Below are 27,727 nucleotides of genomic sequence, written 5' to 3'. Positions count from 1 at the left end.
GCAGTTGACACTGCTGCTCTTCCAGCGAGCAGTTACTTCATAGTCATGGTCGCAGACAAATTAATCTGTTTCTTCATATAACTTCCCTTTCAGCAATGGTTGCCGCTGTAGGAGATAAAGCAATGGGACTTGTTAATGTCCGGAGTAGAAACTTTCATTATTTGCTTTTAAATATATCCAGAAAATCATCTGGAACCACCACCATTAAAAGCTGTCCCCGGTAACTTGGTTGTGGAGGCTTGAATGGGATTCCCCAGAAGGGATAGTCTATGTTTTTTCTATGTGAATCTATTCATGTCTTTTCTTCACAGAAAAATAAAAAGTGGATGTTGAGGTTGTTTGGATCACCTGCTCCCACAATTACTCATGAGCTGAAAATTGTCTGTTTATATAGAAATCCTCTTCCTTGCCTCCATATCTTCAAAACTATTTTTCAAGGTTCTGCACAAGAGACATGTTAATTTCTAGTGGTGACAGCTCTCTCGTAAATGTTTCTCAGAACACCTTAAATATTACTCTGATATATTAAAATAGCTGAAATTATGGAAGCCCTGCGAAGTGGCATACATTGCATCTTAATACCAGAGCTCAAACGGTCCATTCCCCGCTGTTTTGCACTCAGAGTTCTGTTGTATTGAACAGGGTGATCCTCAGGGCTCTGCTCGGAGTCCTACTCGGTTTAATATCTACTGGAGGCCAATTGCTCAGCTAAATCACAATCAGGGTGCCATCTTCATGCATTACGTGGATGACACACAGCTTATTACCTCTGTGGACTACACTCATCTGCTCCTTATGAGAATTTACAACGATTTATGCATGAAATTACCAGCTAGTTCACCTCCAACTCCCTCAAATTTATAGAGGGTAAAACAAAGGTTGTATGCTAGGCTTTGAACAAGATTCCTCTTACTCATCCTCGATGACTTTTGGCCTTCTCAGTCCAACGTTCCTTCAGTGACTTCATCTGCAGCCAGGAACCTAGAGTTCCACTTGGACAGCAATTTATCTTTGCCAGCTCCACTAATCCAGTTGGCCTCAATTTTTCTCCGTTCTCAAAATGTGCCATAAGATATTACCCCTTCTTCCTGCTTTTCACCGAGCACTGATAGGCCACTATTTAAAGTTTTTTTTCCCTAGGCTGCCATGATTATTTAATTAAGGCCTTGTTTCTAATTCAAAACAGTAGCTGTCTGTTTGGATCTCACCCTTCCTTGGTCATCCTCTGCTGCTCTTAATAAACTGCATCGGAATACCTTGCAAAAGAGAATTCTTTTTGAGTCTTTGTGCATTGTTCACAAATGCCTTCTATCAGGTTAGCCCTGTATATCTTTGTGACAAGTTTAAGTGATCTTGTTCTGGTCATCATCTGTGCTCCTCAAAAGCTACCCATTTGGTGCAGCCGAAATTTAGACTCTCTCATATTGGTGGCAGGACATTTACCATGCAAGCTTCTCACATATGGAATAGCTTGTCTTCACCTCTTAGAGTCTACGATTTAAGTCAATTTCAGGAAATTGTTTAAGACTTAGCTGTTCACAGAGTAGGAATATCACTATTAATAATATTAATAACCAAAAAATAGCCTCGCCTTGGTATCCAGGGTTAGGGTCACATGACAAGGTGGATTTGTACAATGCTGCACACCATGTTAACCTAAGTGTTACCTTTAACTGTTGTTTAATAGTAGAACCAAAGATTTGTGAACTAACAGCAGAGAATAAATCAAGCATAGGATTCTTAGAAAGGTCTGATGGCGAATACAGAAAGAAAATAAGGCATATAGAAATCCTTCTCTGCTTTTATTTCCAGAATGCTACTATAGAAAGTCAAAAAGTTATTAGCCAGATCCATCAACATGAGCGTTGAAAAATCTCCAACCGCTAAAAGCTACAACGCAGACACTTAACAAAATTAAATTCTACAGAACCTCCATTTGTAAGGCAGTCCCTAGATGTCTGGACTCTTGGCCATCGAAGGCAAAATCCATGATTGTCTGGAGGAAAACAAGACAAATACTAATAATTCACTGCGATAAGAGCCATTCTTCTGAGTATGTATAGCAAGTTTATCCATCAGACCTTCGTGGAATGCTTTGTTTCAGGCAGAATGTGTCAATAAAATATATCTGTGCAAAGAAATAAGAATTAGCAATGGAAGCACTGGGACTTCAAAGCCATAAATACAGATTTTGAGGTCAAGTACACTGATTGACCAGGATTTGTTTATCATACTGAAATTAAACTTCTGAAAAATTTTGGACTGCACTTTGTTGCCCTCAAGTATACACACTCATGCAGAGCTTGCTCTAATGAGGTCAGATAATACTTGGCTAGGAAGGAGAACTATTGCAAAAGAATCAATTCTCGAAACGATCAATAACAATCACCTTTCAGCGGAGACTTGCTGAAAAGCTGTAATTTCATTCCATTTACATGATATCGAATTGGTGGAACTAGACGAGTACAAAAAACTAAGCAAAAGGAAGAATATCAGATTTCAGCACAACTATCAACACCAAAAATTGCAAAGAAAACACTTTTGCTTGAGCACAGAATCAGTAGTCATACAAATTTTAAGTGGAATAGTGATGGGACTGCATTCTTAACAGCCAGTTAAATGCACCTCTTGGAGATACAGATGGTCGATGACTATGGGAGTGTGCTTTGGTAAAAGAAACTGGGGACGGCGTTGAAAAAAAAAAATATAACAGTTCATGTAGGGGGTGATACCATAATCAAGAAGTACATCTCAAATCACGCCCAAGATAAGATGCACGGCTAACCGCTTGTTTCACAAGATTTTAAATATCTGAATTACAACTTTTGCTTAATTTGCAGCAAATGCACAAGGTTTCGCTTTTGAAGCAGAGGAAAGGACTGGGAGGGTAGGAGTGCTGGAGTTATGAGGGACCAGAAAGTTATATTTTTATTTTTGGGATCCACAATACTTGGGTGATATAATCCTTACTCTTGCATTATGCTCACTTGGAAAGTAATACACATATATAGATATATACATATACTAGGACTCCTAGATATATCTATACTGTTTTTTCTGCATCCTTAAGGTAAGGTGAGATATTCCACGAACGAAATAGAGCAGGCAGGTCCCGCTTTTTAGGTCGAGCATGCAAGACCTCTTATGTGTATGTACTTAGTGGGCTCTGGAGATCAGTCCTAGGACTGGTCTGCTTTCGCTTAGGGACTTTTTTTCTGTTCAACTGCCTCTATTTAACTGTCTTGATAGAAAATTACCGGTAGAAGTCAGTAAAATACCAGAATTGCTTTCTGCTGAGACTTTTTTTCCTCTCTCTGGCATCTGCCGCTATTTAACTTTGTTGATAGAAAACGACCAGCAGAGGTCAGTAAAATACCAGAATCACTTTAGCATTCTCTAGAATCCAGTTCATAGAAATAGTCTTCTACGAGCACCCGTAGACAATATTTTTTTTCGAATCTTGTATTTTCAGTGATATGACCACCGAAGGCCCTGATTTTAAATTAAAAACAGAGCTTTGGACTATACCATTTCCCACTAAAAGGCAATATTTCTCTCCATGTGTTTCCATACCTGGCATGTCACGCAGTTTGGTGCTTACTGTTCCTCCAGGTTAAAGAGCAGTAGATGTTTCAGCACCCAGGCTAATGTGCTGCATAGCTAAATACATATAAGGTCCCATAGGCGAAACAAATTGCATTGCAAAAGCTGGTTTGCTTTGTTGTACCAATTGATCCTTTGTGACCACAGTAAGCTCGTAGGATAGGGACCAGGATGGGGGACAGGGGAGGGAAGGGAAATAGAAAGTGATAGAAGACTCCAATGTCTTATTTGTAGTAGACTTAACATTTGCCTGTTCTTACTCACTATGTGGGATGAGATAAACATTTGCCGAGCTGGCTCAAGAAACTGGTCACCGTTCACCAGCAAGGAAGCACAGAAGGTGGAACCCAGATTAAGTGGATGGCTACTCGGAAGTGGTGGGTGACACGAGCTCATCCCTTGCTCAAAGAGCACTCAACAAACTATGACATCTCTGGCTCTTAAAAAGAAGGGACAAACAGAAAGTGACTAGTTCCAGATCGAACACTGGCACAACCATCTTCAGAAAGTAGCAACCCCAGAAGGTTTAGGCTATAGCAGTAATATCAGTCCTAGAAATACCACACAAGCAAGGTGAGAGATTTATAGATTTTCTGCCCAGCACTTTTACAGACATATTTCTTTTTCACTGGGTCAAAGGGTGCATTGCAAGAAGTTTCTTTTGATAGCTTGGCTAACAGGCAATACACTTTGGAGGCAGATCTGAATATGGAGACAAATTGAAAGGAGGCTCATGAAATAATCTAATACTTTAAGGACTGCCACAAATTGGCAGACTCCAATGTAACAGCAAATCTGTTCAATAAGTGCCAGTAAATTAACCAACTGGAAGGATGAAATGGCGTGAATCAAAGGAGCTTATATGTGATGTGGGCCATACCTTTAACAACTGGACTACAGGCATTCCCCAAAGACAAAATCAAATGTGAAGTCATAAAACATCTTTTTACTGCCCCTTAGTAGAGCAAGTTAAGTTCGACTGTTACTACTGGGATGCATTAAAGGAGTGCTAGAGTACAACACCTCGCACCACAATGCATTTAAGGAACAAATAAAGTATGGCTCGACCAGACTTAATATAAATAAAAAAATATATTAGTAGCTAACCATATAAATGCAGAGGAAAACTAATCAACAAAAAAGGGGAGAAACATGGGTTAAACAGTCCCAATGAAAGTAAACAGGAGGTGTCCCAAATATAGGGTAGTATAAAACACACTGAGGTCTACTCAACAAAAAGAATAGTGGAAACAAAAAAAATTCTATCAACATCACCAAGAAAGCAGCACAAAATCAGTAATTCCCTGATAGGTTGAAACCATAAAAGGCGAGGTCCAGCTGGAACCACAACACGGCATGATGCTCTTCCGGACTTTGTGGCGTTTTACACTGCTATTGATCGGTGAAGGACAACAACACAAACCGAACTAAAGCATAATCCTTACATTCGTTACAGTGAGTATTACTTGACTTGCATATTAAAAACAGAGCAACAAATGTACCCATACACGTCTGAAGTCTTACCTTGTAAAACATAGATTAGTTCTTTATGCTCCACAGCACTATGAAACTCCATTGCAGAAGGCATCATGCTTACAGCACTCCAGCAGTTGTCTCTGCTGTCATAACATTCCACGGATTTAAGTGGATTACGTCCATCTCCTTCATAAACACGTCCACCTATTGCGTACAGTTTACCACAGCAATGAACCAACTTGCAGCCTATGCGGGCTCTTAGTAAAGGGGCTTTCTGTAGCCACCTATTGCTGCAATGATCATACAACCAAAAATCACTCTCTGCTTTATGATCGATGCAGACATCGCTGCTGCTTGGCCTGTAACCTCCCGCAATATAAATATCATTGTCTGGAGTCACCACTATTCCAACTTCCCGCATGTCATTTGGTGGTTTGCATAGTTTGTACACTTTCCCTGTGACAGTATCCAAACAAGGCACAGTTTGCTTCTTTCCTGAGTGTTTGTTTGCTGCTTCAAAACACATTATCATTTCAATAGCAGTCATACCAAGTCGCTGAGTGCAGCCATTGGCACTATTTTTCCCTCTTTGAACACAGATTGTTGGCATAGCCTGTGCAAATAGTGGAGGGATATTTTCCACAAATGCATCTTCCATCAAAGGCATCCGAATGCATTTGGCAAAAATTTCTGGAAGGTGGATTTCTCTTTTATTTCGTTCATGTTCAAACCACCTAACTATTCCATCATAAACATGCTCCTCTTTCTCAATGTTCAAGTCATCACTATCCAGTATACTAATGAGTTGGTCTTTTCTTAGGTGAAAAAATTCTTGCTCTTTGGTGACACATAGAAACTTCTTACGGATGTAATCTTGGGCGCGATCTTTAAGCTCCTGATGGCCGTAATGATCAGCAAAGATGAAGACTCCAGTGCAATTTTGGGGGTCTAAACGACTTATCATATATTGAGCACACTGGTCCTGCAGGGAAGGAATTTGGAAGATACTAGCTGCTGTGAACAAAGCTTGGACATTAGCCTCAGTCAGTGCAACTCTGGAGGTATAGGCATAGTCCAGTACCAAATGCATGGATTCTGCTTCAACGCCAACTATTCGAACTTCTTTTTGAGTACTCTCTGTAAGGCCACTAGTGAACATAGATCTAAAATACAAATAAAAAACAAACAAAAAAAAAAAAAAACAGTAAAGTTAAAAACACATATTAAGCATCAATAATAGACTTTAAACACTGAATTATAGTCACAAATGGTTAAGACCGATTTATTTATTAATAGCATTTATAAAGCGCGACTGTCGGAAACGAACTTTGAGAATGCACATGCACAACATCCGGCCATAACCGCTTACTTCAGGAAGAGCCAAGTCTTCAAGTCCTTTCTAAATTGTAACAATTCCGTTGAAGCCCTTAGTGATAGAAGTTCATTCAACATCTGAGCCGCCTTGACTGAAAAAGTCCAGCCCCCTTGCCTAGGCCTTCAGTACGTAGGGGTACAGACAAGGTTTGCCATACTTGAGCGCAGAGATCACAGTGATGCATCTTTTGAATCAGTGTTGTAGTGGCACAGGGCCTTTTCCTGTAGAGCTTTAAAAACAATACAAAAGGCTTTAAAAGTAATCTTTTGCTTCAGAGGTAGCCAGTGTAATTGCTTCAGGGCGTCACATGCCAAGGACCTACGAAGTCTATTTAGCACCAGTTTCGCTTTACCAAATAATCAGTTGCTCCAGGTAGTAAGGCATTGCAATAGTCCAGTCTGCTGAGTAGAACACTTCGCACCACCAGGGATTTGGAGTTGGAAGGCAGCAATGGAAGCACCTTCCTCAGTCCATGGAGTAAAGCGAAGCACGTACCTGCCAATTTAATCATGTGGCTCCCCAGAGATAGTTTATTGTCATAACACAACCCCAAGACTGTGTCTGATGGCTGGGGATCCTCCCCAGCTGAAAGAGCCCAGAAATTATGGGGGAGCGTCATAGGGATTTTGCCTCTCAAGCAACATAAGAACTCAGTTTTATCCCCATTCAGTTTCAAGGAGTTAGTATTTATCCACTCACCAATTTTGGTCTTGCCTCTCTGAAAGGCAGGGAGTGTCTCCTCCTGGTTGTTAGTAAGGGACAGAATCAAGTTGTGTGTCTGACACATTAGTTGACCAACTTCAAGCCATGCTCCTTTAGGAGTGTAATAAGGGGCTTCATATATACATTTCTCAACTATAAAAGTACTTGGCAATTATAGTTTTTTGTTGAGGTCCAAGAAGGGAGCGATTGATAAAAAAAAAAAAATCTGCAAATTAATGTGTTGTTGAACCCGTGGTTTGAATCTCTAAAGATACTAAACTTACAAAGACAACCCAAAAGAGTCCTGCCTCATTCTCAGAAACCACAGATGAACAGTGTTTAAATGCCAACCTCTCTTCCTACACACAGCACAAATAATGCTAGTAACCTGGGACATTAGGCCACTTTATCGGGCTTAGAAAAGTCAGATTTTAAGTTTGAAAACAAAAATAGGAGCCTACGGCCCGGATTATCTTGCTCTGTATGCAAAGGTGGAATTGAGGACTGTTTACCTTGTGTTCTGTGAAATACAACATTGACACCAAATGGACCCAATCCCATAGCGAGAGGACTATATTAAAATAAGACTGTATAGATTTATCAATATAATGGAGGGTAGTAACTCGAGTGGAAGCAACATACGTTGTCAGCTAAAATGATTAGTCATCGGACTTTAACAAACACACACTGAGCATATACAAAATACAATAGGTTTCATCTTGCTTGACCCACTCTCAAAAAATTAAGGCATTTTGAGGGAGGGAGAGAAACACTAGTAATTCAATTTTTTTACATACATGTGTTGGCCGTCAACAACATGCCATCTTTATGCCAGGGTAGGCACAATCATGCTAAGGCATATCACTAACTTGTCATTAACTACTAGCATAATCTGGACACATGGCCCCAACTGTGTTTCACCACTGCAGTAAGTGGTGGTTCGCAGAACACAACTAGGATTCCACTCTTTAGACAAACACTATGATAATACATTTTTAAAAACTAGGAAGGAGCAAACTGACACTGTGGCTCCATGAACCACAGCGGACATTATGTATTTGTACTACAAGGTGCATCTCTGCTGCCAAAGACACCTGGCTGTGGCAGAAAAGCATGTGCAATCTTGGTTTGGACTGGACATGACCTGTGATACTTCTGACCTGACCAAATGACAAATCTCAAAAGATTTGGATTGCATCGATTTTGCACCTGGTTACCATCGACTTTGGGCAGTTAGGAAATGCTATTGCCAGACTCAATTTGGATTTAGGTAATGCTTTGTACATGTACTTTAGGAATCGCAAATAGGTAATCCCCATTTGTGATTCCCAAATCGAGGTCGCAATTTGCAACTTCTACCAAGTAGAAATCGCAAATTGCGACCGACTTCAGGCCTTTGTACATTTGAAAAGACCATTTAGCATTTAACGGGCCGAATTTGCGAATTGGCCCGTTAAATACTAAATGACTTGCTACATCTGGCTCCGGAAGTTGAAAAAAGGTCAGGGAGTAGTCTTTCTTTCACATCATTCATTTTTTTCATGACCTTTATACAACTTCCGGGCACGCCATAAACACTGTACGTGCATTAGATCCACTTTCTCCCGGACTGAAATCCGGTTACTTACACGTCGCATACACGGCATGTGGGTGAGTGTTTTTATTCCACTGTACTTTGTTAGGGGAGCTTACCAACGGGTTGTGCAGCTAATTTATACTTGCCTTGGTTTATTCATTTTCATAGTGAAATCCACAGATCTTCACTACGCGTTTCTGTATCCAGAGTATATTTCGCTACGCAAGTTTATGTAGCCCGTATCACATTTGACAGCCTTTTGGAACGTTGTTCGCCACACCATTTACCATATCATTCGTAATTATAGATCGTTTACTAACAGGCACCGGCTTTCGTCTTTCGCTTTAATTTTGGTTTCCAATACAGCAGGTCACTCACTGTTGTTCACGCTGCACAATCACCAGGTGTGTTTAATAGTCACTTATCGATTTGTTGTTCCATCGCATTGGAATTAACATAGCGTTTGAAGTCATCACATTGAATCACTAATTTGATTTACGTTCAGCATGAACACGCTTTTACTCTTCAGCATGAGTTTTCAATTCTCGTTTCACTTCGGCCAACACTACTTCAGTAAATTATCACTGCTACAGAGGAGTATTATCACACTCTTAATCCTCAGCATGAACCTTATCACGCTTTTTACTTTGGTTATCACTACTATAGTGAATCATCTCTGCCACAGACTAACGACTCAATGACATCATCATTGACGGTACTGATACCAGTTTCTTTTGATCTCTACAGACAAAGCCCCTGATGAAGGTCCATTGCCCGAACTGCATTGCATATTGGTACACACCATAAATATTCAAGTTGAGTGAACTCTAAAACTGTTATGATGGAATAACACAGGACTTTATCAAGAAGTACGTCACATGAATATATACAAAATAAATGAACACTAGAAGTAACTACAGCAAAAGTGCTGGCGGGGGACGCCCTTTACTAAGTGAGGTCAGCGCACTGTTCTACGAATACCGTACAAAAGACACATCTTGTGCGGATTGATTGCAATTACATAGTACATAAAATCTGATTCAAGACTCCTGGTGCTGGACTTCAAGTATTGCCTTACCAAACAGACCATAAAGGAACAAGCATTTGCAATGCAATAGGTCTCGCATTTATTCAAGTTTAAGCTATTGGCATTGTAAATAACAAAGCCTTATATTTAGGTTTTAAAAAACAAAAATAAAAAGGCATTGTCATTTGCAATGTCAATAGCTCAAACTCGCGTAAATGCATTGCAAGTGCTTTTTATAGAGGGAGATTGGATATGTGGGGGGTGGGGCTCGTACAACAGCAACTCTTAGCTTCTTTCCTTTTAAAGGTGTTATGTTGGTTTTCTTTTCTAATAAGAATGTTTGATTTTTGCATTCATCGAGTAGGGAAATGCAAAGGCTTGGATGTTTGCTTCTCTTGTGTCGGGGGTATGCTATACAATAATGCCGTATCCATGTCCCAGAGGCCTCTGTCATTGTACTTGCCTCACCTTTGAAGTGAAAATAAAAGTAAAGAGAAAGATAGACAGATAGAAAGATAGATAGTATCGGTATACAAATACGTATATAGGCATACATATAAACAGCCATGCTTATATCTACATAAACACAAGCAGGTCTGTGAAATACAAATCTGAACACTGAAGTGAAATAAAAAAAATCAGTCTTTAAAATTGTAAAACATCTATTTAAGTCGTCTTATAACCCTGCCCAAATCAACGTAACATGTCGCTCTATGGTTCAACTGGGAAGCAGCAGTGGGCAAACGGGGCTCCTCTTGCAGGCATGAACGGGTGAATATGCAAGGCAACATATCAATATCCCTAGCAAAACCTGCTGCATGGAATAGCTGCCTTGATTTACAATGAAAATCAGGAAATGAAGTGGCAATTCTGAGACTGCCAGCCACCTCCAACAGCTCATCCAATTAATTTTACAGGAGGCAAAGTTCTTGAAAATAACTAGGAGATCAGGTGCACTGAAACACCTGCACCCCCAGTGTTCAAGACTCTTACTGTAACATTCCTAATTGACACAAATGACACCTTGAAGATGTGGGTGCAGATAATAGCATGAGAATTCACAGGAAACCGACAATCAGACAGGCAAAGAGATAGACCGGCTGATGTCCTTAAATTGCAAAATATTCCTTGGAGTTCCTACTACTCGTGGGTAGCCAGAAAGGCTCAGTATTTCAAGAGTGTACATCTATTGGGCAAAGTTAGTCTCCCAGTTATAAAATGTGTACTCCTGTACATAGAATGAAAGGGAGAGAACACGGAAATGCAGGCATGCATGCCTCTACAGAAAATGCTCATGATATATGGAAATGTATATACGGGAATTTATACACGTGAACCATATTAATTTATCCACATGCACAATATATATAGCAGTTTATGCCTTTACTTGTACACATATCTGTGAATATATATATATATATATATATTTGACAGATAAACTACATCCGACTCAAAACTATAAAAAAAAACGACATCGTGAGTGCATGAACAGCTCCAGCGTCCACCAGCTTTTCGGTCTCCACTACGCAGAACCATCTCCTCGCACTGCACGGTCTGCACTGCATCCCGAAAGGGCATCCTGGCCGAATACCTATTTATTTTTGTTTCCACTCACAAGCCTTCTTATGGGAAGGAGGTACGAGTTCCTCGCGAAAGGCAGGGATTGAGGGATTTTGGCACCCTTCACCGTGACTTTCCAAACACGTGCAACGAAAAGCAGACATGTCAGTCAGGCAACAGCAAGCCTCTGTTTAATAATAGGAACCCTGCTTTTCATCTTCCGGTGACAATTCTAGTCATTCCTTCCGAAATAAAGAAACACGCTGGGAGTTCAGGTTTTGAGTGCAAAAAACATAAAAACCAAAATTGCATGCACGGAAATAAACAGAGCGCATTAACCCTTTTGCCACTTCGCAAAGCAGGGCATTTGTCGTGTTTAAGGAAGGACTGTACGCATCAGTGCAAATAAATACAAAACGCGAGTACTTATGATCAGTGCTGGACCACAAACAATCGTTTGGTATTTTAAATGGATTTAATTTGGAAGTGATTAGGCGCATTGGTGGGTAGATATGTGTCCAGCCCTACGCGGGGACAGGAGCTGTGCACGCGTACGGAGTGCACATATCCTGTCCGAACACATGCACATCTCCTGTCCCCCTTTAGCAGAGAAAGCGACGACAATAGATCTCGCTAAGGCGAGCAGCGCCTGCACTGCATCGCTAGGCGAGACCTATAAAAGGAGACAAAATCAAGCATCATAAAGCATTGAGTTCCATGTAGTTTGAGAAAGCTTTGCGGTTTGTAGTCAATTGGTTTCACAAATTGCTGAGGAAGTACCAAAAAGTGGTGCTCGGTCAGTAATTACACAACGTCACGATGAAAAGATTGGCTTTAAAACATATTACAATGATCTCGTCAAACAGATGCCTTTAGAGTATAACGGTCAGACGATAACACCGATGAACATCTTGAGGCTTGCATGGTGTCCCAAAGAGGTTTTAAACCAAGTTAAAGTGGTACAATGTCATCAAGAAAGAGATTCACATGGTTAAGTACAAGGTCTCTAGATATGGAAATGCTCAAGACCCAACTCTAGCCATTTATCAATCACAACTAGTAAGGGATGGGTCATCAGCAGTTTCCCCAATGATATTTAATTATCACAAAACTCCTTAGTGGGTATAAACATAGGCTGGTGGTAGCGGTCTAAAGCAGATGCACCAGTTTGAAATAGATGGGAGGCTGTTCGAAGGCTTTAGTAATCTGGTGATCCCAGAAGCCTGGTTACAATAACACTCAGATATTTTTTTGACAATTAGCTAGATGTCTCTTTTGCAATTTCAGATGTTTAAGATAGAGTGAACCAGTATGCTTAATGGAATGTTTTTCTAGTTTTAGTTCTAGTTTTTTTAACAGTAATATGTTGGTCCAAAAACACTTCAAGGTATTTGAGAACAGGCCAACAACATCTTCACAATTAAGATTTTGCTTCTTCCGTTTGTCAGACCAGTTTAAAAGACTACTTAATTATTTTCCATTACCGGAGTATGTGCCAAATTAAGGACCTTGATATTAGCACTGTTAGCTTTTTTGTACAGTATGGTCCAAGGAGAAAGCATACGCACTGCAGTCAAAACAAAGATATGGATTTATAGATTAGACACCAACACAAGGATTCTTGTTGAAGATTTTGTCAGGAGTGTGTTCTTCACTGCAGATGAAACGTGTGGGTGGAGAAACCAAAGCTGTATTATTATAAAACATTTAGACCAGGACCGAGGAGACCGGTAGGTTAACTGCAGAGGCTATGGAAGGAGAAAATGACCACTTGGTAGTAACAATTCCATGTGTCCCAGGGGATCCGAGTACCATAGGCGTGTTCTAGCCTATACAGGTGAAATGGAGTTGCAAGTCAGAAACAGATTTTGTCTCAAATCAGAGTACTGATCACTATTAAGTGGGCGCACAGAAATGTTATGAATCCTAGACCCGCCATAAGCAGATTAGGTCTACATTTAGGTCTTGATGAATTGTTATGGATCCTGTTTAGACTTTTACGGGCATGAAACACGTAGACCAAATTTCTGAATATTAGGAAAGTTGTGTACCCATATATTACCCTGTGTTTTAACTCATAGCAGAGGCCCCTAAAATAAACTCATCAGGTGGGGAACCTCTTGTTAATTTTACCCATCACCCATTAGACCAATCTACCTGTTCCTATTATAAGAGAAAGGCGCCATTTCCTTTCTCACTTCCTGTACACATACGAGAACAGTAGGTTTTTATCATTTTAGACCTAGAGGCCAAAAGAAAAAAAAGATGTCAAAAAGCCCCTTTGGGGTCCTGTTGGAAATTGCCTGCCAAACAAGGAGCACAGCCCAATGCTGAAGCAAGGCACCTTTGTGTGGGTGAGGTCTCATGCTTCATAAAGATGACGCTTCATATGACCTCCTTACGCCAAGGTAACGAATGTAGGAACCTGGACCGCCATCAAGGAGCTGCACACTGAATTGTTTAACTGTATATATGTCGAGTGTGTGTGCTAAACAGAAACTTCTCACAGTCACTCTTTTGATATATGGTCTCCTTCCACAATGTCATCTTTTCTGGACTACAACCCCCTCATAGCGTGCTACAAAGTTCACTGTTATTATCATCATCTTGATCAGTGATCAAAGGAGTTACACTACCAGGGCTTTAGGCAACTAATAAAAACACTATACTTAATGAGAAGTTACCAATTGTTCGTCCAAAGACATTTGCATTCACAAATTTCAAATGCATTCCAAAAACAGAAGGATCGCTCTTTGGTTATTTACTTTAAGAAATGCTTTATTTTTCAAGTAACCAGTGTTCTTACTTTTAAGAGCTTCAGGAATAGTCGAGCTGGCGATTTCCCCAATCCTTTCAACTGAAGGAATCTCCACCTTTAAGTCAGTGGTGATAAGTAGACTAGAGCATGAGCTTGCTTACTTGTTTTAGTGGACTACAGGGGTAGGGCCCAATCACATCTTTCAACTGAAGTATCTTCTACATGACATCAAGGTCTTATCCAAGGTCTTGAGGTGCAAGTTGACTGGTGGCTCGATAGCAGAAGTGGTCATTCTCAGGTGATTTGAGCCCAGCACTTGAACCCCCTCTCAGGTCTTTATAGGGACTACATACACTAACTGTAGGACTAGATTTCGTTTTGAATTTGACATTTTCTATTTTTTACTTCACTGAAAGCAAACCAAAAAATACAAATTTACTTCATTGAATGCAACAAAGAATCTAGCAGTCGGCTGATTCCTGTGCATTGGATAAAACTGTTGGAGAAAAGTCCAACCAGTTTAATACTTGCACTCTTAGAAGTAACACTTAAAAAAACTAATTTGTGTTCCCAAAGACTTATTAATTCCAAGTTAAAGACATAGCTACGAGGGCGCCTAGGCACTGATGTTGCGAATATATACATGGATAACTATGAACATCTATACATCTTTCCTGACAATAACCCATATCTAAGCAACCACAAGGAGATGGACGGAGTGCTGAAACTTTTCAAACACTCCCCTCCCCCCCCAGTCACAGATCTGGGTTGAATCCATCATCATTCTTAAGCTCACTTTGTCACCCCAGTTCAGACACAGCTATATGCAAATCAGTCTTGACCCTGTGCCTCATGGGAACAGTCCAGCCCGAACTGCCAAGTCATGTCTTCCCTGGACCGGAAACAAGTATCCTGGGACAGGTTTCGGGCAAACAGCCCTGGACTGTTCCCATGAGGCACAGGGTCAAGACTGATTTGCATATGGCTGGGTTCAAACTGGAATGGCATGCGAGCAAAAAAAACGATGATTTAGGCCCAGATCTCTGCACTGGGGTGAAATGGGTAATTGATCGCAAGCCAGATATAAAATGTATAGTGACCCAGAGTACTTCAGAGATTAAGATTTTGGACATCATTATCAGGCACTCTGAAAAGTTGTACACCACTCTGTGTAGAAGCTGACAGAGCACAACACTTTGCTAAGGTATTCAATTAACAACACCCCCAGCCTTGGGGATAACCTTCCATACAGAACATTTCTAAGGAACTGAAGGAATTGCGTTTGAACATAAATGTTTTCAAAGAATCAGGGACCCCAATACACAACGTGTTAGGAAGGTTTTCTCAAGGGTCCACTCAAAGATCTAGGATGAGATATTTCCCTAGAAAATTAAGGAGCCATAAAACTAAAACTGATCATTAGAAACGTCTGGTATATGTCACCATCTACTGCACAAGCAGCAATGGGTCAGAAAAGTGGTACACAAACACTGGAATTTGGTCTCAGATGAATTAGACACCGAGGCAAACCTGTATATGCTTTCAAAAAAGGAAACAAGGTGAACGACTCTGTTGTAAGGTAATTACTATCCAGTGCAAAGCAGTCAACTATACAAACCTTAAGGAACCTACCACCGAATACAAGTAATTTCCATTACACTGAATTTAAGGCTTGCAAATTGTGCCTAGAAACCAAGGCGTTTGACTCTCAAAATAAAAAGTTTCACTCATTGGAACAGTATGAATGCAATCTATGCCATTATACTCCCATGCCATTTCTCCAATGGAAGTCAAACTACACAAAGAATAAAAGCAGCCCATCCTACAGCACCACTGTGACACTAGGAGTACCACTTGTGGAACATTTAAAAAAAAAAAAAAAAAAAAAACGAACAAACAAAGGATTAAATGAATATAAGTCAGAATGAGTGGACAGCTTACAACTGATTAATTATAGTTATCTCTATAGTGCCCAGGTCTACCAAACCCTTTTTTTAAAAAATATGCAACGTTTTTGCAATTAACAAACTAGCGAGTATTGAAATAAGAAATCCTTTTCTTTTGCAAAAATTTGCATTCATTACTTTTTGATCGGTTTTTATTGATAGCTACAAAAGTAGCCACACAGTACTGTTTCTTTACATATGTAATCCCCTTTTTTTTCCTAGTGATTCAGCAGAATTCTCTAGTTAATTTTTTTTGTGTTTCCTCATACTTATAAAGTAGACACACAGTGCTTTTTACACAGGTATTTACATTTTTAGATATTAGCCTAATGGCCACTGTGCGAGTTTCACACTTGCCACATTCTTCAGTTCAGCCACTACATTCTGGGTTTTCTGCCATGCGAGGAAGACCTAAAGTATCTATTTGTGTCTCTTCTAGTATGCACATGGATGCCTGGCTACTGCTGAGGTTTGTAAACAAATCACCTCAGGCAGCGCACGTTTGCAGGTCTTATCGTTCTAATTCCCAGTCAATACTCTGCCTCAAGACGCCATTTGTCAATTTGGCTGACACGTGTGTGCAGCACAGTGTCAACTTTTGTACACCTGCAGTAAAATTATTAAGTGCGACAAAACTGCTTACAATTGTTACATCACCATGCACTGCACACTGAGACTTACATGTGAAGCATGGTGCATTGTTCACAATACAGGCAAATTCTGTGGCAGTCAGTCTTCATGATTTATGAATTAGGTGGGTCAAGTGGATATTCTTACAGGACAAGTGGATTTCAGTAACATTTTGTCCCTCGGACCAGTAGAATTTTTCTACAATTCTACACCCCTTATTGCATACAAAGAGTATCTTTCCATGACCTCTTTTTCCACTTTAAATATCCCTTGAAAAGGCTCACCCAACAGAATTAATTTGCATTTATAACTGTCTTGATTACCCAGATCTATAGGCATACCGGGATTCCCCATTGTCAAAATGTGTTGGATAACACACATTCAGGGAATCTTATATTGGTCCATGAGAGCAGGGGCTGTGCCAGATGTTCAGGACAATCATTGACTATATAATTAAGTAGCATTAATTAGAATTGTGGGTAAACAAATTGTGTGTGGATATCCTGAAAATCCAGCCCATCAAGGTTTATGTTGGACGTCATTTCTTTAAATGAAATAGCTTTCTTCAGATCCTGGCTATATTCAGCCGGCAATGTAATTAGCTTGATTTTGTTTACTAAATTAAATAGCACTAGAGCCCTAAAATGCAGAAACTCTCAAGCAACAAAAAGTAACAATTATAATTAGTTTTTACTCATCACTTCATAGATCAATTCTATAAATCATTATAAAAACACATTTCAATATTGTCCCAATTTATGGGAAGCAGAACACGCATATTACCATGAACAGCAGACAGAAATTTGTTCACTTTAACTAGTGCGTCATATATGTTATGAAAAACGTTAGACTGAGAAGATTTTAACCACCGTTAAATCAATTTACCTTCCATGGAAAGATGTATTGAGGAATTTGCCTTGCCTGGATTTAAGTCAGTGTCTTTGAGATCACCACTTAAGGTAGCGGACACCATTCAACTAACTGAGCCAGCCTACTGGCTTTCAGTGATAACAAAGGTAATGTCCATCAATCAAACCAAAAGGCTTCACAAAATTCCTGAAGCTACAACCCAAACATAACATTTTTAAAATACTGGGGAATTTTCTAGGAACCAAGACCCTTACCACAACTGCTACATTATCAAAACAACCCTGTGAATACTCTTGTTGTTACTTTCCCACTTAAGGAAACAGGATACATAATAATATCAAGGTAATATTTGGGAGGTCTGCACTTGAGCTCAAGTAGCCACCCACACTTATCAAAAGCACTCTGTCAGTAGTGTATTTTCACCTTGGACAAGGACTCAAACCAAGGTACTTGCGGCAAAAACAATTGCCTTGGTGTCCATTATCAACTACTGCTCATAATCCCATTCTTACATTTAACTAAAGGAAAGTGTGAAACCCAAGTATCTCCCTCAAACTAACCAATAGGTCCTCCACAGTATAGGCATGCTCTAGATATACCATCATAAAAAGCCATCCTTAGATTGATTTGGGAGAGAGACATTTTAGACAGATTTTCAGTCAACCCCAATTTAAAAAAATTCCAAAGCGTTTCACATACAGTTTATCTAAATAAAATCATCAAATAGGCCATCGTACTGAAGCATCTAATAATGAAAGAAATTGTAGAAAAAGCAGTCTACGGTTTCCTGCCTTGCTGGATTACATCCACGATTACACCAGGAAAAAAATGAAATGCATGTGTAAAATCCAGCAGCTCGCAGGCCAGAACAAAAACTCTTCTCAAAGAGCATCATTTCCACAAATAACCCAAGGCGTGCCAACAGTTATGTTGCTTGATTACACGTAAGCCTAGGCTACCTAGCTTCCATGGAACGAGTACATTTGATTCATGGTGATTGTTAGGAGTCAGTTGGAGGAAGGACAGTCTACTGCGAGCTGTGTCCCTCCATGCTCCTCAGCTTCAATAGACTCATTACTGGAGCCTGCACTACGCATGATTCTTTCTAACACTGGTGGCGAGTTCTGAGGAGCCCTTCAGACCTACGTGTTTTGGGAGTTTCTTTTATTCAGGAACTTGTTCAAATGTAATTTGCCTGACTGCTACAGACTTCATCCCTCTATTTGTACTGTTCACGGACCTACACCGGATGTGCGATCAATGCTGATGTCGGATGTATTTGGGCCATTTGCTGAATTGGGTAAATTTGGCTGGGTGCACTAACTGTGGCAGTTCCCTCAGCACGTGTGCTTAAAGCTACAGCCAGGGCTAGGCTAGTGCGTGAACCACGGCCATTGTCGGCGCAAGTGGGCCACACCCATTGCCAGTGCTTACTGCGCAAGGGCTTACCGCCGTAATCCCTGTACAGGCAAGCTGCCTGGATTCTTTATTGATCGCGCTGGCTTTTACAGGAAGTAGGAGTTACCCCGCATGACCTCGCATGGCAGAGACCATTTTAGGTATGAATTCGGCAATTGCGATTGTCACAGCTGTAACTGAAGCATTTTCATCCGCCCAGTTTCCTTTTTACAGAGTTTTGGCGGGAATAAGGGCATTTTTAGCCCTTTCGACTTAAAGTGCATTCGATCTGCACAGTTTCTATTTCACAGAGTTTGGCTGGTACTAAGGTATTTTACGACATTTTGATTTTAAGATAAATTCAAGAGCACATTTTGCTTATTTCAACATTTTGCTGATTCTTAAGGCAAATTACTTTAGTCTCACGTTCAACGTAACCTTTGTGCTCCCTGGGTGGTGAAGTTTGGACAGTGAACTAGTCCTTCTGTGAAGAGTAGACACAGGACAAATCCATTCAGTATGAGCACACAAAATTACCGCATTTCTCCACCTCAAGCATTTTGGTCAGCTGGGCTGGAACATTCCTTGAATGACTAGAATACTGGTTTCAGGGGAGATTAATGTTTACGACGTAGCACTGTTGAATTTAGACAATTATTTTGCTCCCAAGGTCTGCATAGGCATAATAAGGTTCATATTTTTACAAAAGAAACAGAGTAAGGCAGAATCAGTAAACAATTATGTTTGAGTTTAACAAGAATTGCATTGGATTGTAAATTTGGTAACTTGCATGATGACTTGATAAGAGATCAGGTTGTCATGCATGCATGCATGCAATCCAGCAATTCAAGAAGGCCTCTGGATTACTGGTGACATATCTTTGGAGGAAATCCTTGCCATAGTACACAAGGCGGAGATTTCTAGTACATGTGCTGTCACTGTCAAGCAAGATGCACGAGTATCTGAGGCTATGAGGAAGGTTAATTCAAGAGTAGATAAGAAAATGGATTCAAACTTTAGTCGGGACAAAGTTAAATTCAAAGACCAGGCAAGAGGTTACAGATGTGGAAATTTAAATCATTTAGCCTACAGTAAAAATTGTCCAGCGGTCAATCAAAAATACATTAATTGTGGCATTCTGGGTCACTACGTTAAAGTTTGCAGGAAAAGGAAACCACAAGTTAAACAGGTGAGTGATCTGGGAGTGGGTAGCGATATCGGTGATGAGTAGGCATATGGTAATGCTTCTGTTAGTAATCTGGTCATAAATGTGAGAAATAATCTTGTTAAACAAATGATGATTTATGTAAAAACAAAACAGAGTGATGGAGATAGGTGGTGCAACAATCACATTTTTTGCAGATTCTGGTTTGTAGTATACCATCTTCAATGGAGAACTATGGAATACGTCATTTGTACAGAAAGTGGGCGTGGAATTGTTAAAGTCTCACATACATCCTGAGGGTTACAGTGGGGAACAAATTGACATGTTGGGGTATAGATGGGTTACCTTCAAGTTAAAAAGTAGGCTGACCAGAGGAAAGTCATATGTTGCCATTAAAGGTCCGACTGTATAGGGATGGTTTGATCAGAAAATGCTGCATTTTATATTGGATCCGGATAGTAAGGAGCAGGTTCTAGTGGTGGACGAAGGCATTATCATAAGTAACAGAACGTTAAAACAACTTCCCTTGGTGTTTAGCAAACAGATAGGTAACTTGCAGGGATTTGAGCACAAGACGGTTCTAAAGGTGTATGCAATTTCTAAAGTGCACAAGAGTCGTAATATACCGGTTTTGGTGAGAGACAAAGTGTCTAAAGAATTGGACAAGTGGAGCCCATAGAGGCCTCTGATCAGATTTCTCCCTGAGTGATCTCTAGACATAACAGTGGCAAAATGAGGTTGTGTGGACTTGTGCCACTGGAATAATATGGTCCGAAAACTTTTCTTTCCTTAAAATAATTGAAATGATCACTTGTTTGAAAGGTGCAAAATGGGTCTCTACAATTGACCTGTCTTCGCCAAACACCAGGTTTCTTTGTCTCCAGAATCAATGAAATTAACCTTGTTCATCACATCTTTTGGTTGCTATCAATTTACGTGCGTACCTTCTGATCAGGCATCGACTGTGGCCATATTTCAGCACTTAATGTTCCAACTTTTTTGTAAAGAACAAGGGGTGAACTACTTCCAGCATGACATCTTGGTATTTGGCTCTAGTAAAGAGTAACAGGATACTAGATTATTGAAAGTTGAGAGGATTTGGGATCAAAGGGGGTCTTACTGTAGAGTATTCTAAATGTACGTTCGCAAGTCAAAGTATTACCTATCAATGGCAGGCCATAGGTGAGCAGGGAGTCAAACCTAAACCCACTTTTGTGACAGCCATTGAGAATATGTAAGATAGTGTTTGGGGATGGCTGAGTTTTGTGCAAAATGAAGTCCCAATTTTGCAGACAAAAGGTACAATGTGGAGTAGCCTAGGAGCACATGGGAAAATAGGTGGGAAGAATGAGAGATGTTGGTAGGGGGGGGACAAGGAACATATAGGGACAGAAGGGTGGAGGGAAACTAGAGGGGGTGACAGATTGGCAAAATATCAAGTTAGACACTGGAGGGAGCCAAAAGATAGCTTAACGAGAGGCTTGGAATTGTAAAGCAGTCTTGCATGCAGTTCAATGCACCCGCTGCATTGAAAGTGGAAAGGAAACACCAACACCCTAACATTACACCTCATCAGGTAGAACTGTAATGATGATCTTGGCTGACCAAATGACAAAGTCTAAGATTAATGGCTAAAAGGGGTAGGCAGAAAAATAAAAGTCAATAATTGGAGAAGAAAGATCCAAAGATCACTCTACCAACTTTGTAAGCAAAATGTGTGTTTAGAGCCGCACTATCACACCAAATCTCACAAGCAGTGGTCAATTTAACAGGTCCTATTTTTTAAGTAGTAATGAAATTCGCATTTTCATGCACTTAAAAAGCTACAGTTGGCCCTTTCCATTTTAAAGTTTTCCATACTTGGCAACAGATAGGTTGTCTTTTTCAACACATACCAAGAGTATACAGGGGCTTGGGACATCCCATTGCTTATCATAGGTTGGCTTTCCCATCACTCATTTGCCTGCTCCTAATTCACACCCAATCAGGTCAATCTTGTGTTTGTTCCTCCCATGGAGCATTGCCTCTCTACATCACTACTGATTGGATGGCTCATATGCTTCCACTACTTGCTTTTTTTCAAGCACTATATTTTTCTTTTTGGTCAACTACTCCATGAGAATCCATGTTTTCCCCAGCTGTTCCCCTTGTGTACTTCGCTTACCCTGCACTCCATACTGCTCTGTTATCCGTGTGCTTCTTCCCCGCCCCATGTTGCAATCGCCCCGGTCTACTCCCTCTGTTGCTTTTTTAATCGTGTGCTTGCTCTCTCACCAGTAGCTTCCCCTCCTCATTGTATCCCTCTGTGTTGCTTACCCCACCCTCCTCTTTCACCCGTTGCTTCTCCCCCTCATCCAAGTACTCCACTATTGCCCTTCAGTGCGCTTCTCCCCACCCGCTCCATGTTGCTCTGTTATCCGTTGCTGCTCTTCCTCCACACCCACGAACTCCCATGTTGCTTCTGCTCCGCTTTTCTACTTCTATCCAAAAGTTTCTTCCCAGTTTTAAAGAGAAAAATAACCTACTTTCCACGTTTATCCTTTAAGTAACTACTCAAACCTGGATCAATAACCAACAGAAGCACCAGCATCATTTTGCCACTGCGTGCATGCATTGTGTGCACACCTGCAAAGGACGTTGGTAGCTGCGTCAAAGGCTTTTTAAAAATGTTCGTATTCTTTAGCTGCGCTGCACAGCATGCCAAAACCATTAGGTCCTAATGGCGAGATCCATTTGCTTTGACAATGCTTGTTGACAAAGCTGCCTCCTTAATGAAGGTGTAAAATATAGACACTGCTGAGGTGAACAGTATGGTAGGTAAAATATGGGAGGTAGACTATGTGTGCAAGGTAGTCATGGCCAATGGAATTATGCAGCAGGAAGGACCAAATTATGTGGCAGAGTTAATTATGCAGCAAGAAAAGTCAAATTATGCAGTGTGCTACAGAACTCTCTCAATAATACGCCACTACGTTGTAATTTTAACACTATCTAGGCAAAGTTTTCACCTCCTTAGTTTAATACTTAAAAACAGCAATAACAATCAGCAACTCAAAAGGAAGCCATCACTGCACAAGGACCTGTCACAGCATGCCAATATGCATGGCTGTATATTTAATAACTTCAGGTCCTTTCGAGCTAGAAACATTTTAAAATTTGCGAATTATTCAGAATATGCAGCAATGGCCATAAATTCACAATTATGCATACATTGCCACATCACCACATCTAGTGGCCCAGGAGATACGTTGGTAGGTTAGGTATAGTAAGATACTATAGTATGTTTGATTACGTAAAGTAGGATAGGTATGGTCAGTATACAGATATAGTAGGTATGATAGATTATTATAGTAGGGAAGGTACAAATCCTAGCATTGTTGTTGTGAAGCACTAACATGTACTCCAACTAATAAAGGACATTTGCTGTGTATATTAATTTATATATTTGAGGATACAAAAGGTTTATAAAAAATTATATCTTATCACAATTTAGTTTGTGTAGGAGTTCCATGACCTTCAGCCTTGTTCCTCCAGATGGTCAAACTTTTTGGGGACTTGCAATATCATTATGCTGTACACCCAGGGGTACTTTATCCGATAAATATATAGTGCTTTTCTGTTCCAATTCTATCGTTGACCAAGTCCTAGGCATGGCGAAACACATGTCTGCTACCTCATTCATAGTTTCTTCTCAAACCATGCACGTTGAAAAATATGAAAATCATTGTTTGAAACCAAATCGTCTGAACAAAACGAATTCAAATGGAAAAATAAATAAATAAAAAGCAGCATGAATAATGTTAAGGTAACCCATGACTAGGAAGGGTGCTCTGCTTTTCTGCTTTAAACAAGTATATATGAATATACGGAGGCTGAACACAAGGTTCAGGAACGCACTCCAATTAAATTATCCATTCCAAATATCTGAGAGTTGGGGAATGTGCTACACCCTCGCATGATTCTCAAAGCGCTTGTCTTTTTTTACGTTCTTTTACCAGAAGATTAAAACTGTTGTATGGTGAAGATAGGGGGAGAGGGCTGGCTTATGATAGGAAGTCTCTTATAACCTTCAAACCGGTATAAGGTGGTTTCATGACTGCTACAATCTTCCCCAGGCGATCTCCGGTAGGACTCTAAAGCAAAATAGCAGTGTGGTCAACTGCTGGATGCAGACAGTCAAATAGGAGAAGTTCCATTGACTTATCTCTAGGTCTGAAATAAAAATAAAACTGAAAACTTTGAACTGCCATATCTAGGCATGCCAATGTCATTATTGGAAGGCTACAAGTCATCCAATCAAAAGGATGGTAGAGAGGATATGCTCCAGGGGAGGGGCAAACAGACGATGGACAGGTAAATTAATTGAATGAAAAGCAAGCAAGACTGACAACAAAGGTAACAAAGGTAACCAATGGTAAGCAGTGTGTTGGACCAAAGTATATTTGCCTGTCTGACGACTAAAAGCTATCTCCTAGGTGAGACCCAAACACATAAGGTACTGAAAAGGCATATCAAGAGAACACTATTCACAAGGCATGTTACATAATACCCAAACCATTGGTTGCACAAGGGAAGTAATACAAACTAAATTACAGGTTAATAACCCCCACAAACCAATCAAAATGCTCACAGCATCGCTATCTCAATTGCTGCATGCAAATTTTGTTTTTAGTAAGAAAAACAACGGAAAAAAAAAAAAAAACAAAAAAAAAAAGACAGTGGTGATGAAAAATTGTTATTCACATGGTACCTGAAGTAAGGACTGATTGCAGCGAGAACATTTCTGTGACAGGGAAACTGTTTACCGTGATCCACTTCTACGATTATATCAGTCAGCTGCCCCTCATCATACATGATTTTGAGCTGTTGGAGAATACTGCATGCATGCAAAGGGTCCATGGTGCTGCTGGCTGCATTCGAAGGAGGAATTCCATTTTGGATTTGTAAATGACTGCCTAACTCTGCAAGGAGAAAAATATAAACAACATGTTATAGAATCCATTTAAGATATCTTTGGAAAACATCACCAAAGCTTTACAAAGCTCCAGGCTTACAGATATGAGGCCATAAAACAACTCACAATTAAGTGCCCATTTGCATAGTTCCTATGATCAGTGCTTTATAAAACTCCAAAATACATCATGCATGAATGGCCATCTTTTGCACAGTGAACCCCTGTTTTTTCGCTTTGACTGTTTCGGCTGGTTGTAGATCTTTGTGCACTTTACTCCTGCTGATCAGGGTCTGTGCTCCCCCTTTTAACAGGATACAATTGGATACTCCTAATTGCCATATTTAACTTACCTACGAATCTCTAGCATATGGTACAAAGTAAATATAGGGTTCGAAAGTTAAATGTAACTAGTGGACTGCAGCACTGATTGCGTCATCCACTACAGTGGTAGTCTAAAACATGGCTTTATGCCTACCATAGTCGCCTGACTAAAACAGCTTTTAAACTGCAATTCGACCTCTTAAACTTAGCTGTTTTTAAAGGCATTAAGTTTGCATTTAAATAATAATAAGTTAACCCGCAAGTATGCCTTACTGTCCATACGACAGGGTGCATGGATTTTAAAAGTAGGATATGTTCTTCCAGTGAAAAGGTGCCAAAGCTATTTTCATTGTAGCAAGGCTGGATGTTCCATAGGAAAACACTGGGATGCAATATTACATTTAATATAGTTCCCTCTGGCTAGAAAATACCTAGAAACTTCATACTTTGACTCTTCGAATTTTTTACTAGAAACTAAATTCACTGGTGGTCACATTTTAAATAAATATTATGGAAAAGGTACTTTTAGAAAAGTTCTCTTTTCCCTGCCGAAGCCTCTGGAAACCAATTTGCATTGGCCTCAAGCATCAGCCCTCTGAGTAATTAAACCTGAATGAGGTTTGAAAACTGCTCAAGAGCAGGAGGCAAAAGCTTGGCTGCGGGGAGAAGCTTCTATTCCTATGGCAGGATGGCCATTTGGGCCTTGCCCAGGAACTTAATTTCAAAGGGGCCTGCGCTGTCGAAGGACAGATGTCAGATGGCACCTGGACAGGCTCCTTTTTTGTTCAGCCTGGCACCAATCACAGTGGGGAGGGAGCTGCTCCCAGAACTAGTTTGAAGTGACCATATAGGAAGTTGCTTATTTCAATAGCCACACTTCCAGAGTGGGCACACAGGCTCTGCACAAGGGGAAAGGGTTTCATCATCCTGGATTTAGCCAGAAAGAGGCAATGAGAGATTATGAAGCCAGTATGCTCTGTCAGTTACTGAGGGTCGAGCTCTGGTTTATTTAGTGATTCACCCTGACATGATTGTAATTGCTTGAGGTGGATACCTACCCTCCTCAACTAATGCTCCAATTTCTTATAAATTATAACTTTAAAAAAAATGTATCTTCAAGAGCCATTTCAATAAGAGAGGAAAAGAAAGTGCAATAAATAGAAGATATGCACTCAAGTACACACTTTAATTTCCCCAATCTGAAAACTACTTGCAAGTTACAGGAAAAGGATAATAAGAGTGTATGTGAAATGTGCTGAAGTGGCTTTTCTTACCCTATGGACACTACGGGACTAAAAGTAATGTGTGAAATGTAAGGTTTTAGAAGGACTCTAGTGCTTATACATTAAATACAACAACTGAACACCTACATATAAAATAATGAAAAAATGTCAAGACCATTTCAAACAAACTATGCAATCATACAAAATATAAACAAACGCAACATAGCTCGTGTTTTTCTTAATAAGTATTTTTTTTAAATAGCGCACATGTAACCTTAATGCGATTTGATTAAACACTACCATACAGTACTTCATACTTTCAGTACACAGGATTATACTAAACGAGAGGTCCCAACCTTTTGTAAGCAATGCACAACGTTTGTGCGCCAACAGAAATGATAAGCGACATTCAAACTATCATGGAACATATGAGCATAGATGTGATGGTAAAACAACTGAAACCTGAACCAGTGTACTAAATAAAAATTTACAAAATTAACACATAAATTAGCAGTAATTAACAGCATTTGCGGGACCATTTAGAGTAAAAACAAAATGCACATTTCCTATTTCCGTACAGGTTAGTGGCTGCAGCCAAAATGTGGGCAAATTTAAGGACTATGGTGCAGTTGGTGTAGGTTCTTCCCGAAGAGTGGTTTTAAAAATAATATCAAATTGTGAATTCTACAAGGCGTTTGGCCAGAAAAATGGGTTAATACTGGAAGGACTTATTTTTGTCTCTTGGCAATGATCTTACTAAGTCAAGAGTTATACGTGTCACTGTATTTGCAAATAGGGATTGAAGGAACCCCACAATGATCTTGATGGCAATCGGCTTGAAATAGGATTGATTGGAAGACGTGCATTTGTTTTTGCGTTTGTTACTTTTTTCCTGAATAAAGACTTGAAAAATATTGGAAGGATTTACAAACCAGTCTGCAAGGGAGTTGTTGGATCTCTGTAGAAAAGCTGCCTTTCTTGTGTGGTCACTCCAGATTGGACCCAATTTTATATTATTTTAGAACTCTGTGCACTTTATCCCGGATAAAACAGAATAAAGTGACTGCACTTTCTCTTTAAACATGGTTAAATTGGTTAATTCCCGATTGGCACACTTGCCTGTAAGTCCCTAGTATATGGTGT

General features: G+C 40.0%; 1 protein-coding gene across 5 annotated transcripts in view; it reads right to left on the bottom strand.

Annotated features, from left to right (window-relative positions):
• The window catches only part of KBTBD8 (kelch repeat and BTB domain containing 8), a 54,184-nt gene that overhangs the window by 6,879 nt on the left and 19,578 nt on the right, over nt 1-27,727 (bottom strand). For all 5 annotated transcript variants that reach the window (XR_014968509.1, XR_014968510.1, XM_085624768.1 and 2 more), the window contains 2 exons: nt 24,837-25,047; nt 5,128-6,242 (listed from right to left, as the gene is read on the bottom strand). Coding sequence is in view for 3 of the 5 variants with exons in the window: in XM_085624768.1 (XP_085480894.1) it covers nt 5,128-6,242; nt 24,837-25,047 (1,326 nt within the window). In the remaining 2 variants the exon portion in view is untranslated. The remainder of the gene's footprint in view (nt 1-5,127; nt 6,243-24,836; nt 25,048-27,727) is intronic.

Source organism: Triturus cristatus, chromosome 9 (genome assembly GCF_964204655.1).
Source record: "Triturus cristatus chromosome 9, aTriCri1.1, whole genome shotgun sequence".
Taxonomy (NCBI): Eukaryota; Metazoa; Chordata; class Amphibia; order Caudata; family Salamandridae; genus Triturus; species Triturus cristatus.
The sequence above is the reverse complement of the archived record's forward strand: the minus strand, read 5'-3'. Positions and strand labels throughout refer to the sequence as shown.